Raw genomic sequence first — 16622 nt, forward strand, 5'->3', positions numbered from 1 at the left:
CAGGGATTTGCTAGAAAAACATACATTTTATAGGGAACAGATCAAAATGAGGTGAAGTCAGGGACAGTCTGAAAATCAGGGACAGTTTTGACTTGGTTTCACACAAACAGTACCCAGAGCATATTTCATACAAATGCGTACTTGTCCTGTAAAGCCAGAATTTAAGCCAAGCAAACAGCAAGAGGGTAAGTTGCTTTCATCCAGAGCGAAACCTCCCCCATGTAGTACTGCAATTTTCAATGGTTTTGCAAAAAAAAAATACATTTTATGAGGAACCTTCCAAAAATATGAACCAAAGTGAGGGGCATCCTACAAAGTCAGAAACAGTTTCTACTTGGTTTCACATGAACAGCAACCAGAGAGTAATTATTCCTACCTATTTCTTACAGGTTTGTTTAAGTCCTGTAAAGCTAGGCAGTAAGCTTGATAAACCACACAAGGGTAAGTTGCTGACCAAAAATGATTGCAAGTCAGGGACATTTTGAGAAATCAGGGACTGTTTCAAATTTGTTTCACACAAGAGATTGGTCAAAGATTAAATATTCCATTTTTTTTTGCACACAAATGCATTTTAGCCTTAATAGCAGATGTTAAACTGAACAAATAAAGAGGGCAAGTTACTTTCATCCACAGCACAACTATCCTACTGTCTGATGCCTGCCAACATCTTAAGAAAGAGAGAATTAAGTATTTTAGTTGATTTCATGCAAATGTACACTAGTCTTTAATGCTAGTGCTTAAAGTGTAAACTAAGCAAATGAAGATGGCAAGTTGCTTTCATCCACAGCGCATCTAGCACCCCCCCAAAAAATCCGATTACCTGTAAACATGTTTACAAAAATGACGTATCTTTATATTAACAATCCACTAATGCCCACGGCTATCTAGATACACATTTTAATATATGCAATCTTTGTATTTGCTACTATCCCAGTCATTCATGGGTAGTCAATGAACAGAAACCTGCAACTTTAGATAAGGTTGCTGCAGCTAGGGTGTTTACTTATTCTTTTAAGTAGCAAATCAAAACAATAAATAAAGAGACATAGCTGAAGATCTTCACTGGTGCTTTATGCACATGTGCAAATAGCAGGTACTGCAGCGATATAAAGTTAAATACTCACAGTATCTGCCATTTAGCTCAGCACATAAGCTAACTAAAATGAATTATCTTACATGACAAAGCTATTTTCTTAACTGGCCATTGATAGCCCCTCCCCAAGCCACAGAAATTATGGCTAGTCATCAGCCAATTATGACAGTCATTAGTGACACATATGCTTTATTTCAAAAAGTACAATCTTATGCGACCCACTCCACTTCAAAGTTAGAAGTTGTCACTGCAGTCACAGCGCCCAAGTTCAAGCTCCTCCCCATACATGCACAATACTTCCTTTACATCTCCAGATTTCATTCATGTCTGAAAGCATTTACACTGCATTCCAGGCTTTGAATGTCTTTTCTGATGCTTTTGTGAGTAGGGAAATAACTACCTTTTTCTTTTCTCCAAAATTCTTAGTGTACAGCCTTTTGGAAGTAACTTAAAATAGTTTTGGATCTTTTTAGCTACCACTTATGAAATTTATGTTATTATTATTAGTTTTTTATCTTGGTCATCCTCTCCCACTCCCAGCTAGGTCAATTGTGAGTTTAGGCCTCTAATGGCTTATTTTAATTTTTTGTTTTTTTATTTATATAGCAAATATATAAAACATTATATAGCTATGTAATGCATGGATAGAGAAAATACCTCAGGTTATACAAAATGTGTACAAGTGGCTACAGGATCCCCTTTAAAGATACACAGAGCCTTTAAGTCATGTGACTGGGGTGGATCTTTTGAAGGCCCCTTGTGAAATATGTAAAATCTTTGGTAATTGGAAATTAGAGGTGTACTTCAACATGCTTATCTTAAAAGGACTCCTGCCAGCTGACAGAAAGAAGATAGACAAAAGAAAAGCAGAGAAGGTAAGGATCCAAAAAAGTAGGACAGACCCTCCACCCCAAGGTATTCAGGCTGGAACATCCACCAACCAGACCATTACAGCCTTCTACTACTATGAACCATTAGCCATCCACTGGGATTTCCCAGCTAGAGGTATCTGTATTTCCAGACCCTGATCTGATTATAAGCGTGGGTAGCTTCTCCTTGGAGTGGGAACTCTATAGTTGCAGGAAGTTAAGGTTCTCCATCTCTGTGTCACTGAGGTTGACTAAGTCCCAGTATTGTCCTTATTTGCTTTTATATTTGGACAGAATGATGAGTGACTCTTTCAAGTCCTAAATTGAGGCAGATGTCCTCTCTTCCCTCTCTGTTTCTAGGATGGCTGAAGAAGGTCCTTTCCTATCCACTTTTTAGGCTCCTTCCTTATAATCCAGTATTGTCATGGGGGGGGGGGGGGTTGGAACCAACTGTCTTTCCATAGCCTACTGTGTTAACACCAATGGGTCTTCTTCATGTGGTTCCATCTTCTTCATTGGCCCCAATGTCCTCGAAACAGAGTCAATTGGTACCAAGGTACATTAAGTCCAAGGTCATTGACTTGACCGGATTGACAGCAGTGTCAACACTAACTCTCCCTTGTGCTGACTGAGGTGGCGGCATTGTCAGCATATGTTCCATCAGTATCAAAGCCATCTTTGGCTTTGGGTTTGTAGTCATTACTGATAGACAACATCCCTGACTCACCAATAAACCTTGGAGGTCGATATTCCTTGTAGAACTGGTGATCTTGGTGCCAGCGGTCTTGACTCCAATTAGCTGTACAAATAGTTATTGTTGGCATTGCAACCATTTAGGTTTTTGTACCTTAGAGAGGTGCCCTTGAAATCATTTGGGCCCTAAGACCCCTCTCATTGTGGTGCCTTGGGCTTTTCATCATCTTCCCAACATGACATGGAAGCAAAACGACCATTGCAGGTCCAGAGTGTCTGGAGGAAGATACCCTTCTGAACATTAAGATGATTACAGTCTGTGTCCTCAATGTGAGGAAATTCAAGAGGAGGAGGACCCTAAAATACCCAGTAGAATCCCCCACTCCATTCATTGATTTGAACTAATTTTGAGGCTACCCACCCCAGTTCCCTTTGGATGTCTCTATAACCCATGATGTCACAGTTATCTCCTCTGGTGGGTTCAGCTTCATAATCTAATGAAGCGATATCTTTCACCCCTCCTGTCTGTGGTCACAGTCTCTAAGGACTTTTTATCTGAGGGGTTGAGATGGGCCACTGTTTAGGGCAGACAGCTCATGAGATGTGGTCTCAACAGCACATAAAAACTAGGGATATGAAGGTGGTCATCCTATTGTTGCAGGACCTACAGCCTACCTTCCTCAGAGTGCAGTTGACATCCACTCTGACAGTATATTAATAGTGTGGTATATTAACAAATAGGAATAAACCAGGTCCTTTCCCCTGTGTCAGGAAGCCGTTAGACTATGGAAATCAGAGATGAATTCAAATTCCTTCAAATCACAGCAGTTTGCATTCTTGGTCAAGCTGCCTGACTAATGGACATACCAGCAGAAGTCTTTTGATGCCACGAGTGGTACCTATGTCTGCTGGTGGCTGATATGATATTCCACTGTTGGTAGGAGCCGTTCTGCAGACTGTTTGCATCCCTAACCAGCTCCAAGTGGAACAGTGTTTTTTTTTTCCCTAATACATAAACAGGGTCAGACCCCGTGTTGTATGTCAGTGGCCTCTGGGTTTGCCGCGTGCCTTCCACCTATTCTCACTACTATTGACATTTCTACAGAAGGCCAGAGTCATTTATAAAGCCCTACTCTGGCCCTGGTAAGTTTGGATCCCCCTGTTATTGCTTCACCTGCTAATGTAAATTGTTTTTTTAGAGCCTCACCCAGGTCTCCTGAATCATGCATCTGGAAAACCTCACCTGGATTTCCACACCCTCAAGCTAGCATTGTTTCTGCAACTCCTTTGATGGCTAGGAACTCCGTATACCCACCTAGGATGGTCCGAATTCTAACTGCTTCCCAGAAGCCCTCTACTAGGAAAAAATAAATAATGTTGTTGTTGTCTTTTGGCCTTTCCTAGTTTGGGGTCGCCACAGCGGAACTCCAGTCCTCTAATGATTGGCAGTAGAGTTTGACGAATGCCGAGGTGCCAGCTCGATGTTCAACCTTCAAAGAAGGCACACCCATTTAAGCATGTCTTTCAAATGCCCACCCAACCGCGGGGAGGACATGCAGACTCCACACAGAAGGCACTCCCTGCACTCCAGCCGAGAATCGAATGGGAGAACCTGTTGCTGTGAGGCAACAATGCTACCGCTGCACCACCGCAGATAGGAAAAGATAAATAATGAAAAGTGGAAAAAATGTCCTTTTCGGGCTACTCAGCAACAGATGGACCCTGTACTGCTCTCATTTCTGCTATTATACATTTTTGCAAGCTCCAATTTCCATCAAGGCTTTAACTCATCATGCTTAATATCCATACTGGTCAGTAAGGCTTTCCTGAGACGTTTCAACTGAGACCACTCTTCAGGCATCCCAACCCTCCCTGGGATCTATATTTCACTCCAGAGAGATTAATGCTTTCTCCATTCAAACTAGCTGCTACAGCACATCTGAAATGCCTATCTAGGAAGATATTATTTGTAGTGGTAATAGCATCTATGTGGGAAGCATAGTGCATTATAGGAGTGAGTGGAGGTGTTTAAACTCAAGAAGGCCCTGTGGTTCTGAAAGATGTGCCACCTGTAGCAAACGATCCTGGCTTTGAAGAGGATGGCATGGATCATGAAGCTCCAGCATTATAAGTACATAGCATACATTTTTAGTGAGCGTTCTCTTACTCTTAACTTTACAAGTCAGTAATACTAATAATTAACAGTTGTGTTTATGATTATTTTAGGCTTTGCCTCTGAATTTAGAGGTTGAGAGTTATAGTTTATTGCTGTGTTGTATGTACACTCACTTCAAAAGAATTTCCTTATAGACTGAAATGTCAAAGGGTGAGTTTTGTCACATGACATATGCACACATTCTCATGCATGCACACCTTTGTATGGGGACACACAGACATGCACAAGCAAGTAGTGTCATTTGCTAAGTAGATGTATGCGCGCGCACACACACACACACACACACACACACACACACACACACACACACACACACACAGTCATGCTACCATTAATAAAGGGTTTGGTTCTTGAGTTCTCAAATCTTATACATATTTCATGTGGCTGCAAACAATTATACTAGAAATTGGGAAGTTGTCACAGGTTATAAGAGTTACATGTACTAACTGTGAGACAACAGACTCTTGGGGGAAGGAATGCATACCTCATTCTCAAGGTCAAGAGGTCTCTCCACTTACTGCCTTGCTGAAATGAAATGTAGGCAGGTGACTCTGATTCTTTTGTACCACACACCTTAATCAAGCATGTAAGCATGCTTCATACAAACTTAATTGATAAGAAGTCTATATGTAATTTGAGATTTATTTAGAACTTACTTTCATTCTAAGCCTTGGAAGTGTTTGTCTCACTGCTGATTAGTGCAACATTTGTTTGCTAGTGTTTTTTTTTCCCTTTGATGGGATGATTATGTAAGGGGGCTTATAAAACTGTTTCCAAACTGGTTTTAACTTCTAGGTGAGGATTTGCTATCTTGGCAAATCTATATTATGTCTGTGAGTTCCTGAAGGAGTCAGCAGATTTGAAGTTGTCAGATCTTGTTCACGGTGTTGTAACAAGCAGTTATTTATCTTTTTGTGTTTCAGATTGTTCTTTAGACGCCACTATCCCATCAATTCAGTGACGTTCTGTGATTTAGACCCACAGGAACGAAAGTAAGTACTGCGCTGCCATTGAAAATGTACTTTTTAGCAGACTGAAGAGGAGTTATAGAACTAAAAGGAAGCCCAGATGTTTGGCGAGACCACATAAATACATTTTTAGATCACAGCAAATAAAGCAGAGGCAGACTGCAAAGTGCTGTTGGTAAAACTCAGCATTTTTATACAGCAAAATGAAATAAAAAAAAAAAAAAATCATAAATCAGAAACTCTGTCAGTCTTTAATATTTGATAGGAAACTATATCCTTTTTGTTCTGTTACAGTGCTCAGAGACATTCCAGAATAAATTACAATTATATATCAAGGTCTAGAGCTAAAAGGATTCAAGGCATTGCTAGAACCATCCAAAAGAGCTATCTTTGCATTCTGGTGCACACATCATTAAAAATAAGTACATAAATAACCATCTGTTGTTTCTATTGTCTTTAACTTAGGTTAATTTTTCCATCATTCAAAAATAAGTAAACAAATATCTGTTGCTTATGTTGTCTTTAACTTAGGTGTTTTTTTTGTCATTCAAAAATAAATGCATTTCTGCTGCTTCTGTTGTCTTTAACTTAGATGACTTTTTTTTTCTTTGCTGGAGCCTTCTGTTTTCATATGATGTTTCAAACCTAGGAAGCAGATAGGAAAGCACAGAAAGAAGTGTATTGCCCATTTGTATTTGAAAACCCTTGCTTTTACTGAGCGAGCACTGACAACGAGAAGTGTACCTTGTGAAAGATGGACGCAACTGATAAAAATATTCCAGATCTCAACATTTTGAGAATGTAGTTCTCTTAAAACTCCTCTACAAGCCTTTGTATAAGCATTTTATAGATAAACACAATCTCATTGCTGCCCCATGTGGGGGACAAGCCATTAACCCACCCAAAGTCTGGCAGTTGTCACAGTGAGTTGAAGCTGTGAGCTGTAGATGTCCTTCCATATCACTATTGAAGTATTCTTTTCAACAGAGATCCCCTGCCTAGGGCAGCCCAACGTCCAGCCAGTACACCAAAGCCTTTAGGCTGAAATGGGTACGCCGTACATCACACACATGCTCTCAGAGCATGGCATAGGGCATAAAGGTGATGTCTAAACATACCATTTTCACCAGTCCAACCGCCGTCTTTGATAGTCATTCTGAACGCTCGTTCTTCTGCTGGTTAACAAGCACTTTCAGATAAGTGCCCCACTGGGGTTGTTTGTTTTTCTTATCACTGTTTTACTTGTGCTGGTTGTTGGTTTCATGTCATCCAGAAAGGGGAAATACCAGTTTGGTAGACAGATTTCCCATAAAGATCATCAGAAGCAGTGTTTATTTTGCTTAGGTTCTTCCCATGACCATACATTTTGTGTGATTTGCCAAGCTTTTGTTCCTAAGATGTTATATAGTCTGCTTTCTTCCTTAGCTGTTTGTTTAGAAAATCAGTGACTTAAACTGTTGGCTAAAGATACTATGGAAGGATCTTCCCAGCCCAAGGGTCAGTCATCTGCAAAGAAGAGAAACAAAAAGCTTGATCAGATTATTCAGCTGTACCACTTCTGCCGGACATCTCTCTTGAGGCTAGTGAAAGCCTGGAGGATTGTCCAGTTTCCTTGTCGGATTCCTGTGCTGTGACCCCTTCAGAGGCCAGCATGGATCCGGCTTCACACATGTCCATGGAGGCTTTGCACATGCCCACTTTGGATGCTCAGGGGGGACCACGTCTGTTAATTACTGAAGGGCCTAGGGGTATTCCTCAGATTTTAGTAAAGGAGGAGGTACCAACTGCAATAATTGAATGTTGTCAGGAGTCAAAGCTTCCTAAGGTTTTTAGGACTGATGTCCCTCTAAAAATGAAGCAAAAAAACTAAGCATATTTCTCCTGCTACTAAAATCCTCAGAATGAATGGCAAAACTTCACTCAAGGCTTGTTTATTGCTTTTATGGCTCTAAAGCCTCCACAGGAGGTTTCTGTTCCTGCTCCTCCTTGGTTTTCTACTCTTCTTAAGAGGCCTAAGGAACAGGATTCATCTGATGATGATGCATATTCTGATGAAGAGTCGCTGACTTATACTTCTCAGATTCTTTCTCCCTTAGGTTATGGTTCTGAGGAAGAAGAGTCTATCAGGCTTGACTCTCCATTTGAGGAGACTTCTTTTGGTAACACTATTTCCCAAATGATGATTTTTTTTTTTATGGGATTGTGGTCAGTGTCTGATGTTCACAAGAGATACTATAAGCTTCTGCAGATGGATTCTCCTAGGCCCTCTGCTGTCCGTCCTATACTTGCTGCCCTGCTGGATGCATTTTCCACTGCTTCTCTGGCTCCTGATTCCCATCCCTTTACCCCCCAAAAAACTGATAGGTTTTATAGAGTGCTTAATGATTGCAAGTTTTTTTTTATAAGTGCCCGTCTGCTGACCCTTCTGTGGTATTGGCTACCTTTGATGAGCCTTCCAAACTATTGTCTTCTACAAAGTTCCTACAAAACTATGGAGAGGCTAGGTAAGAAGTTTATATTTCTGCTACCCTGGCCTTTACAGCTATGAACTGTCAGACGCATATGACCAGATATGTTTTGGCTCTCCTCTCTCAGGCCCGTCAGGCTATTTCAGATCTTCCTGATTCTGAGAGGAAGGCTTCTGCTCTTTCCTTACTAGGTGCATCTTCTCCAATTGCATGTCATTCCATTTAATGCAGCTGTAATGCAGCTGATGCCTCATTTAGGGCTGCTGGTTTTGGTTCTGTTTTGAGGTGGTATTTCTGGCTCAGACGTCTACCTTTCCTGATGATATTAAAGCTAAACTTATGGATGCTCCTCTGGATAATAAGCATTTGTTTGGTGCTGCTGCTGAATTGTTTAAGTCCATTCAAGAAAAGATTTAGGCTTTGCAGGATTTGAAACATATTTTTGTTTCACCTGTTCCTAAATTTTAAAGGAATTATCCTAACAAGCCTGTTTTTGGATGTAGACAGTCTCCACCAAATGCCTTGCTCCTGTGATCAGTTTCTGCAGATCGAAAGGAAAATAGATATTTCCTTACTTGGACAACCTCCTCATTCAGGACTCTTCTCCAGCGATTTTACTTCAGCATTTACACTTTGCTGTTTGTCTCCTGCAAAGTTTAGGGTTTACTGTAAATTTCCAAAAATCATCCCTGACTCCTTCACAGGATCGTATTTTTGTAGGGTGCAGGCTCCAGACTCTTCCAATGCTGGTATCGCTGCCTCCTCCCAAGCCTTTAACACAGATTGCTTTCTTTCAATCCCTTCTTCCTCTGGCTTCTGTTATGGCAGGGAGTTTCTGAGAGCTCTGGATTACATGGCTTCTACCATTCCTATGCTTCCTCTGGCCAAGCTCCATATGAGAAAGCTTCACTGCTTTCTAAAGTCAGTTTGGCTTCAACGTTCTCATCCTTTAGATGTTCTAGTCCCTCTTCTTTTATGCCTCAAGCTGGAACTTCAGTGGTTGATTCATCAGTTGTCCCTCAATTCAGGGATTAATTTTCAACCTCCAGTTCCCTCTCAGGAACTCTTCACAGATGCCTTGAACGTGGGATGGAGGACTTCCTTTGGCCCTCTGAAAGTGCAGGACATTTGGTCTCTTTGCCAAAAGAAAGGCCACATCAATGTCAAAAAGATGAGAACCCTACTTTTGTTTCTTCAGACTTTTCATTCTCTTTTCCTTCCAAGGTCCCTCAGAATTCTCACAGACAATACCACAGTTATGAGGTATATCACCAAGCAGGGGGTACAAGGTCTTATCTATTGTGCAGACTAGCTCTTCAGGTTTAGGATCTAGCTATCCAATAACAAGTGACCCTTCAGGTAATTTACATTCCCTCAGATCACAACATAGTGGCAGATTGTCTGAGTAAGTCTGTAACTCAATCCCACAGGTGGATGCTTCACAGGAATGCGTTTCTGGACCTTGTCCACCAGTGAGGTACTCCTCAAGTAGATCTATTTGCCTCCCCTCTGAACAGACATTTTCCTGTTGTTTGCACCAGAGTTTCTTGTCCTCTGCCTGGAAGGTGGACAAACTCTCTTTTTCTTGGAAGGGGATGTTTAGCTATGCTTTCCCTCCCCTTCCTCTCATACCAAAGGTCCTGTTAAAGATAAAATAGAATGCTCACAAAATTCTTGCCGCTGACTGTGTCTTTTGGCACAGACAGCATTGGTTCCCTCTTTAGCCAAGAGCGGTCATCGCAAGTTACCTCACAGGGTGGACCTACTCACACAAGTCAAGGGATCTCTCATCCATCCCCACCTGTCCACTCTTCAACTGACATTATGGGTGATAGGGTTTTGATCCCCTTCAGACACCTTTTTCCTGAAGATGTGCTTTGGGTTGTGCAGGAGGCCAGGAAACCCACTCCTAGAAAATCTTACTTGTCCAAATGGAAGAAATTTTCTGTCTGGTGTCTTTCTCATAACTGAATTCTCTTAGTGTGCATGCACCTTTGGTTCTATCTTATTTGTGTGAATTGCTTGATGCTGAGCTGGCATATTCTTCTGTTAAGGCCCACCTGTCAGTTATTTCTCCTCCTCTGTCTGTTACTTCCCCTTTGGCCTCTAGATTTCAGGCCAAATAGTTTCTTAAAGGTGCCCTTCACATTAGGCATCCCAGGAAGCCTGCCCCTCCTTTCTGGAAACTTAATTTTGTTTTACAAAAATTGACTCAGGCTGCTTTTGATCCTGCAGCTTCAGTTTCCGTACAGCATTGTTCTTGGAAGACTGCTCTTCTTTTGGTCCCTACCTCTGCCACATGAGTGTCTGACCTGCACGCCATTATGGCTGTTCCTCCTTTTTTTCTTTTCTTTTTTTCATAAGGGCAGGATGTGTCTTTGTAGCATTTTTTCTTTTATGCCCAAGGTGGTTAATGAGGTTTGTTGTAATCAGTCTATTCAGTTGCCCACTTTTCCCCCTCCTCCACAATCTGCTAGAGAGAAGGTTCTTCACACCTTGGATTTGTGTTGACAATTCAGATATTATTTGGATAAAACTAAAGCTATTCATAAATGTGAGCAGCTTTTTGTTTCTTTTCATGCTAGGTCTTTGAGTTTGGCTGTTTCCAAGCAAACCATTTCTTCTTGGATATCTAAAGCCATTTCTTTTTGTTATTCCTTTCATGGAAAGAGCCTTCCGTCCTGTGTTAAGGCTCATTCTACTAGGGCTGTAGCCTCTTCTAGTGCTTTGTTCAAGGGTTTGGATACTAATTCTATTCTTGAGGCAGCTACCTGGACTTCTCTGCATACTGTTACCAAGTGCTATAAGTTAGGTGTGATTTCTATGGCCAAAGCTGGTTTTGCCAGGACCATTCTTCATGGCTTTCTTGAGAGCGCTGCTTGCCCTTCCTCCTCCCAGTCTTCGTCCTGAGCTATTGCACTCTTCTGTTGTAAAGAATACTGCAACAGTGATATGGGAGGACATAGTACAGTTGTGTAAAATCTTACCATAATATAAACTCTTCACTGTTACAGTATTTGCTCTCTCCCTCCTCCCCCAGTCCTTTTTATCCTTCTGGATGTACTTGTTACAGGATAGTATCTTTAGGCTGTCGTTCGTACTGTTTTTTTTTTTTTTTTTCAATTCTGAAGATGGTACAGCTCGACGACACCTTTATACCCTATGCCATGCATGGTGGCCATACATGTGACGTATGGTGTATCCATTACAAACTAAATGTTTTGTTATACTGCCTCGATGTTGGGCTGCCCTAAGCAGGGAATCCCTGTTGTAAAGAATACTGCACCAGTGAAGAGAAGGACATCTGCTGTTGTGGTAAGATGTTACACAACTGTACTTTCCTTTGGTGCATAGCTTGATTCCTCTAGTCCTCATTTGGCTGCTGTGAGATCTTTAGCACATTATTTAACCAGACAGTGCTTGGGAGCAACTGGGAATTTGGTCTAGGGTCCTCTGTGGTCTACTATGTACCTACAAACCTAAATATGCTAATTTCACTGTCACAAAACAATGGTGAAATGAGAGACTTCACAAAGAAGTGCAGCGCTGTCTTGCGCAAACAATGAATCCTACACAGAATAAGTATCTTGCCATCAGCTAAAGTAATGCTGATAGCACATAACTTTTTAAAAATTATAGTGATACTGAAGGCCATCTGAATGTTTTTTTGTCATGCTATACCAGTGTTGCACTTTGGCTTAACAAATTATCCTTCTCTGATAGCAGACTTTTATATTCTAAACATCATTATGTATTGAAACTAAAAGGCCCATGAGGCTTCCTGTTCCTTTGAAGGTGGACTGATTTCTTATTCACTGTCTTTCATTATATCAAGTGAAAAGAAATAAAGGGCAAGTCCATCCCAGTAGAATAAAAAAACAGTTTTCATGGTTATGTCGATCTTTTATGTGCCACTATCTCACTAAGTAACCATAATACTCCAGAGTGTAGAACTGTGTACCAGTCATTGTACAGGTATGTGTTGTCCATGACTCAGTTTTAATGTGGTTGTGTTATGCTGACAAATCACCATGACACTACAGTTGTGAATCTACCGAGATGCAAAAGAATTTTACAGCTGTGCATCTACTGTGTGCAGATTACAGAGCTGAGAACAAATCCAGTGTAGCAGTCCGTAGCAATGTTTTCATAATGCAGGCTCTGTTCTTTTAATCTTAGGTCATAGGTCAGGTCAGTACTGGCCTGTTGATCTATAAGATCATTAGTAGCCTAGTCACAATACTCCATATTATAGGTACCAGTTGACAAGACTAATTTATACCTAGTTGTGGCCAATTTCAGTGAGGGCTTGAAAGGCCAAACCTGGGTTATATGTACAATCTTCCATCAGTTTGTCCTCATAATGCTTAAACAGAGTCAGGGAGCTACTTTGCTTTACCTCCAAAGGAAGTCCATTCCATAAAAGAGGAATTCTCTGGTAATTGTCTATCTATCTATATATTATATCTTGTTAGCAAGTCATATTTATGTTTCGGTGTAATTTAAGATCTTTTGATTAGGTATTGAGGTTTTTATTAGTTTTGTGAATGTTCAGAAAGTCACATGGAACTGCAGCCTTCATAGCTTTGTAGGCTAGACAGAGGTCACCACTCAAGAGTCTGTAGGAAGCAGAAAAAAGTGAGAGTTCATTAAGGTGGTCTGGGTAGTTCATGGAAGTCATGCACTTGATTAATCTTAGAGGGGAAACCCTGTAGTCTCTCAACCTGGGTCAGTACTTCTACAGGTACATACCAAATGGGCAGTTGTATTCTGTTATGGGCCTAATGAGAGAAGAGCAAAGAGGAATGATATCTGGAAGATGTACCACTGATGATAGGTGTGGCCAGGTAAAATGATTTACTAACAGCAGTGGATACATGGTAGTCAAAAGATAGTTTGATGGCAAAAGTACCCATGTCTTTAAGGGTGTCTTGACTCTCCAAGTGGTGTCGCCTGTGTGGTTGCTGCATGAGTGCCCAGTTTTGCCTAAGGATACAATGCTGTATTTTGGGGCATTTAGTTTTAGGACATAGTCCAAGCACCACTTATCAATGGGTGTTATTCTCTCCAGAAGAGTTTGGAAGTCAGATGAGGAGCTGACAGCTTGAAATTTATAGTCATCTGCATAGTTGGTCAGCCGCAGGCCCTTAATGTCAGCCTTAACATCACAGACATAAATACTTAAGAGAAATGGTCTTGGGACATGTCTTAGAGGCAAACTCACAAAAACTTGTAATAAGTGGAGATAAAGTACATTCTAAAGGACCACCACTTTCAGTAATTTTGCCATTTTATGTTTATCTTTGACAGATGAAGTGACTCACTTACTTTTTGTATTGTTTCCTTCAACTTAATCCTTTCCTGCAGTGACAGCAGGGCTGGATTGTTTAATGATGCTGTCTGAGTGTTTACATAGGACTGATCATTGCTGTTTTTTGTCAGATACTTATACAGTGATATGACTATCTCTGAGAAGAGCAAGGCAGATCTAATCATAACAAATTAGAAAATGATGTCAGGAAACCACAGCAGGTAGACCTGCTTAAGGTTGAAGATGGATACCAATGGATGGCATAGATGTATTTGACACAGAATGGGCAGAGACAGGCAATGATTGGTAGATAGTACTACACCATAGCTCTCAACCTTCCATCTCCAAAATGAGGAACACTCGCCTTCATAATGTGGAACAAATGGGCAAAATGTGGAACACATACTAATGGCTTACCAACACCTTCAACTAGGAAGGTCATAGGATGGTTAAAATATGTTGGTTTTACTTGTAAAGAAGATCCTTTAATGAATTAATATGATTAATTTCTATTTACCATGGATTTCACTTAAAAAAAATCCTAACACTGAATGTGTGACAGACCCTTTCAATGTGGAACTTTGAGGAACTTCGAGGAACATGAACTTTTTAAGACCCCAAATGAGGTACGTTCCCCGTGAGGTATGTACTACACAGCAAATTATGTTGAGCAGGTGACAGAAAATGTGAGGAGTTGTGGTGAAACAGGAAGTGACTGGTCCAGCAATGAGTGAAAATGAATATCTGAGAACTGTAAACAGCATATTTAACAGGACATAACAGTACCGATTGCATGGAACTTGAAAAGGAAGAAAGTGATGTCCCACAGGTAAGTAGGGGTCTTTGAGAAAGAACAGTGAAAATAAAATGACTTAAAACAGTAACATATGTTTTAACAGAGACACACAAAAGTATTGTAATATCAAAGTCACATGGAGAAGTCGTCAAATAGCAGCAAACTGCATCATTCACAAAACACTTAAAAATAACTTTCATTTTTACTGTGGTTTGCATTTGGTGCAGCATGTTTTGAGCAGTACTCAAAGCAAGTTTGGAACTGTCATTAAGAAACATTTGAAACAAGACAGGAAGAAACTGACATCACTGACAACTACATGGTACATTTGGCACAAAGAGTAGAGAAAGTGAGGTGGCAGAAGGCAGTAATAAGTGTTTGACACTGGGCATCATAGAGAAGAGGTGTCATTATGCAGTGGGGGTTATTCAGCAAAGGGCAGAGAGCAAGATAGAGAGAGAGAAAGATGTGTGGCAGAAGACCTGAGGATACTCATCAGTAATGCAGGACATAAGTGAGGTATTGTAGGCCAACAAAAAATGTATGGCAGAGTTAGGAGTGCCACAGGATACAGATAAGATGTGATACAGGGGGCAGTGGGAATATTTGGCATGGGGGAGGGATAATGTGGCCATTCACGATAGACCAGCTGCATTTTGGCACAGGACAGTGAGACTGTGAAGTTCCATAGTAGAGCATAGAGCGCTTGACACTGGGTAGAAGACATGAGGTGCCACAGTAAACTAAAGACTGTTTAGCACAATAAAGAGAGAAAGAAAGAAAAAGAAACAAGTGTCATATGACAGCGAGGCATGTTCAGGGAAGACAGAGGGATGCACTTCATGATTTAACATAGAGTCATTAAAATCAAATGTGCTGTAGGATGTTAGGAGTCCTTGGTACAAGTATGAAAGAAACTGGTATATCCTACGATAGGGAAAATTGCTTGAAGTAAGACTGTAATACGAATTCTGTTTCACAAAATGGTTTTGTTTGGCAAAGGGCAACTCTACAATGAGACAACATATGACAGCACTCTGAGCAATTTCCAGAGGGCACAGAGACTGAGGTAATGTATGATGATATGGAATTTTTCGAAAGGGAGTAAAAAGTGACACAGGACACCTGGGAGTGTTCGGCACAGCAGTTGGAAAGATAAAACAGAGAGGGCCTAAGTTACTATAGAATATGATGACTTGTGTGGTATACAACATTGTCATAAAGATGGCGTTTTGGCATGGCAGAGAGTGAGTGAAAGTCCGTGTTGCTACTTCAGGCCATGGGTAGTGCATACAGAGATCCCAAAGGAGTCTGAGGATTGTTTAGCAATGGAAAAAGAGTGGCAGATGTACCATGTGATATGGAGTAGGCATAGCAGAGGAAAAAGAGTGATGTGCCACAAGGCAGCATAAAGAATTTGGCCTGTGTGTTTGGTCAGTGTCACAGAGCAACGTGCAGCATTTTGTTCAAAACATTTTATAAGCTATGCAGTAGATGGGGAGAAAGACTACTACTGCTACAGCAGAATAGACAGGATAACAAAGACTATAGCAGGGAGTTTGTTTAAAAAAAAAAAGTGAAAAAGATCGGTGCCAAGCAACAGCAGGATTTGTTGTCACAGGATGCCAGATACCCAGTTTGTTGTAAAGGACACAGGAAAACAGTTGCAATTGTAAAAAACAAACCACTTTGAGAAGACAATAATAAGGAATTGGTGCTGTAATACAGTAGAATGTGGTTTTTACAGTATAGGGGAAAGCAAGGATCTATATAACGAAAGGTGACACTTGTACAGGGCAATGCAAAAGATGTGAAAACAGGAAATGCTCGATACCCAGTGAGAATGGAGCTGCTACAGAGTACTGTCTAATGCTTAGTCCAGAACTTAAAGACGTACTTTGCTGTGAAATTTCAGAAGGCATGCTGGCATTCAGCGATATAAACTAATAAATCCAAGAGAGAGTGTGAGTTGCTGAAAGAGTTGTTTTTTATCATGTTTGAACCATTACAAATGACATTTCAGAAAGTGTGTGTGTAGTTGAGCTTAAGTCTACATATGTACTGGCTTATGTATTGGTGGATGCTTAATGAGACACGCATACCTAAATTTAGACAGTTCTTGCACAGACACTTGATGGCTTGCAAAATAACCAATTTTCAAATTTTCTCATCTGTGCTTTTTTTCAGATGGACAAAAGCGGATGGAGGCCCTGCGAAGTAAGTCATCTTAATATTTTGTCAATGTATA

At 40.7% G+C, this 16622-nt stretch overlaps 1 protein-coding gene across 8 annotated transcripts in view; it reads left to right on the forward strand.

Moving 5' to 3' along the window:
- Positions 1–16622, forward strand: part of TNS1 (tensin 1) — a 2530757-nt gene that overhangs the window by 2488812 nt on the left and 25323 nt on the right. For all 8 annotated transcript variants that reach the window (XM_044075133.1, XM_044075132.1, XM_044075134.1 and 5 more), the window contains 2 exons: positions 5755–5823; positions 16562–16591. In XM_044075133.1, the coding sequence (XP_043931068.1) occupies positions 5755–5823; positions 16562–16591 (99 nt within the window). The remainder of the gene's footprint in view (positions 1–5754; positions 5824–16561; positions 16592–16622) is intronic.

This window comes from Protopterus annectens, chromosome 6.part0 (assembly GCF_019279795.1).
Source record: "Protopterus annectens isolate FY-2018-M chromosome 6.part0, PAN1.0, whole genome shotgun sequence".
NCBI classification, from domain to species: domain Eukaryota; kingdom Metazoa; phylum Chordata; order Ceratodontiformes; family Protopteridae; genus Protopterus; species Protopterus annectens.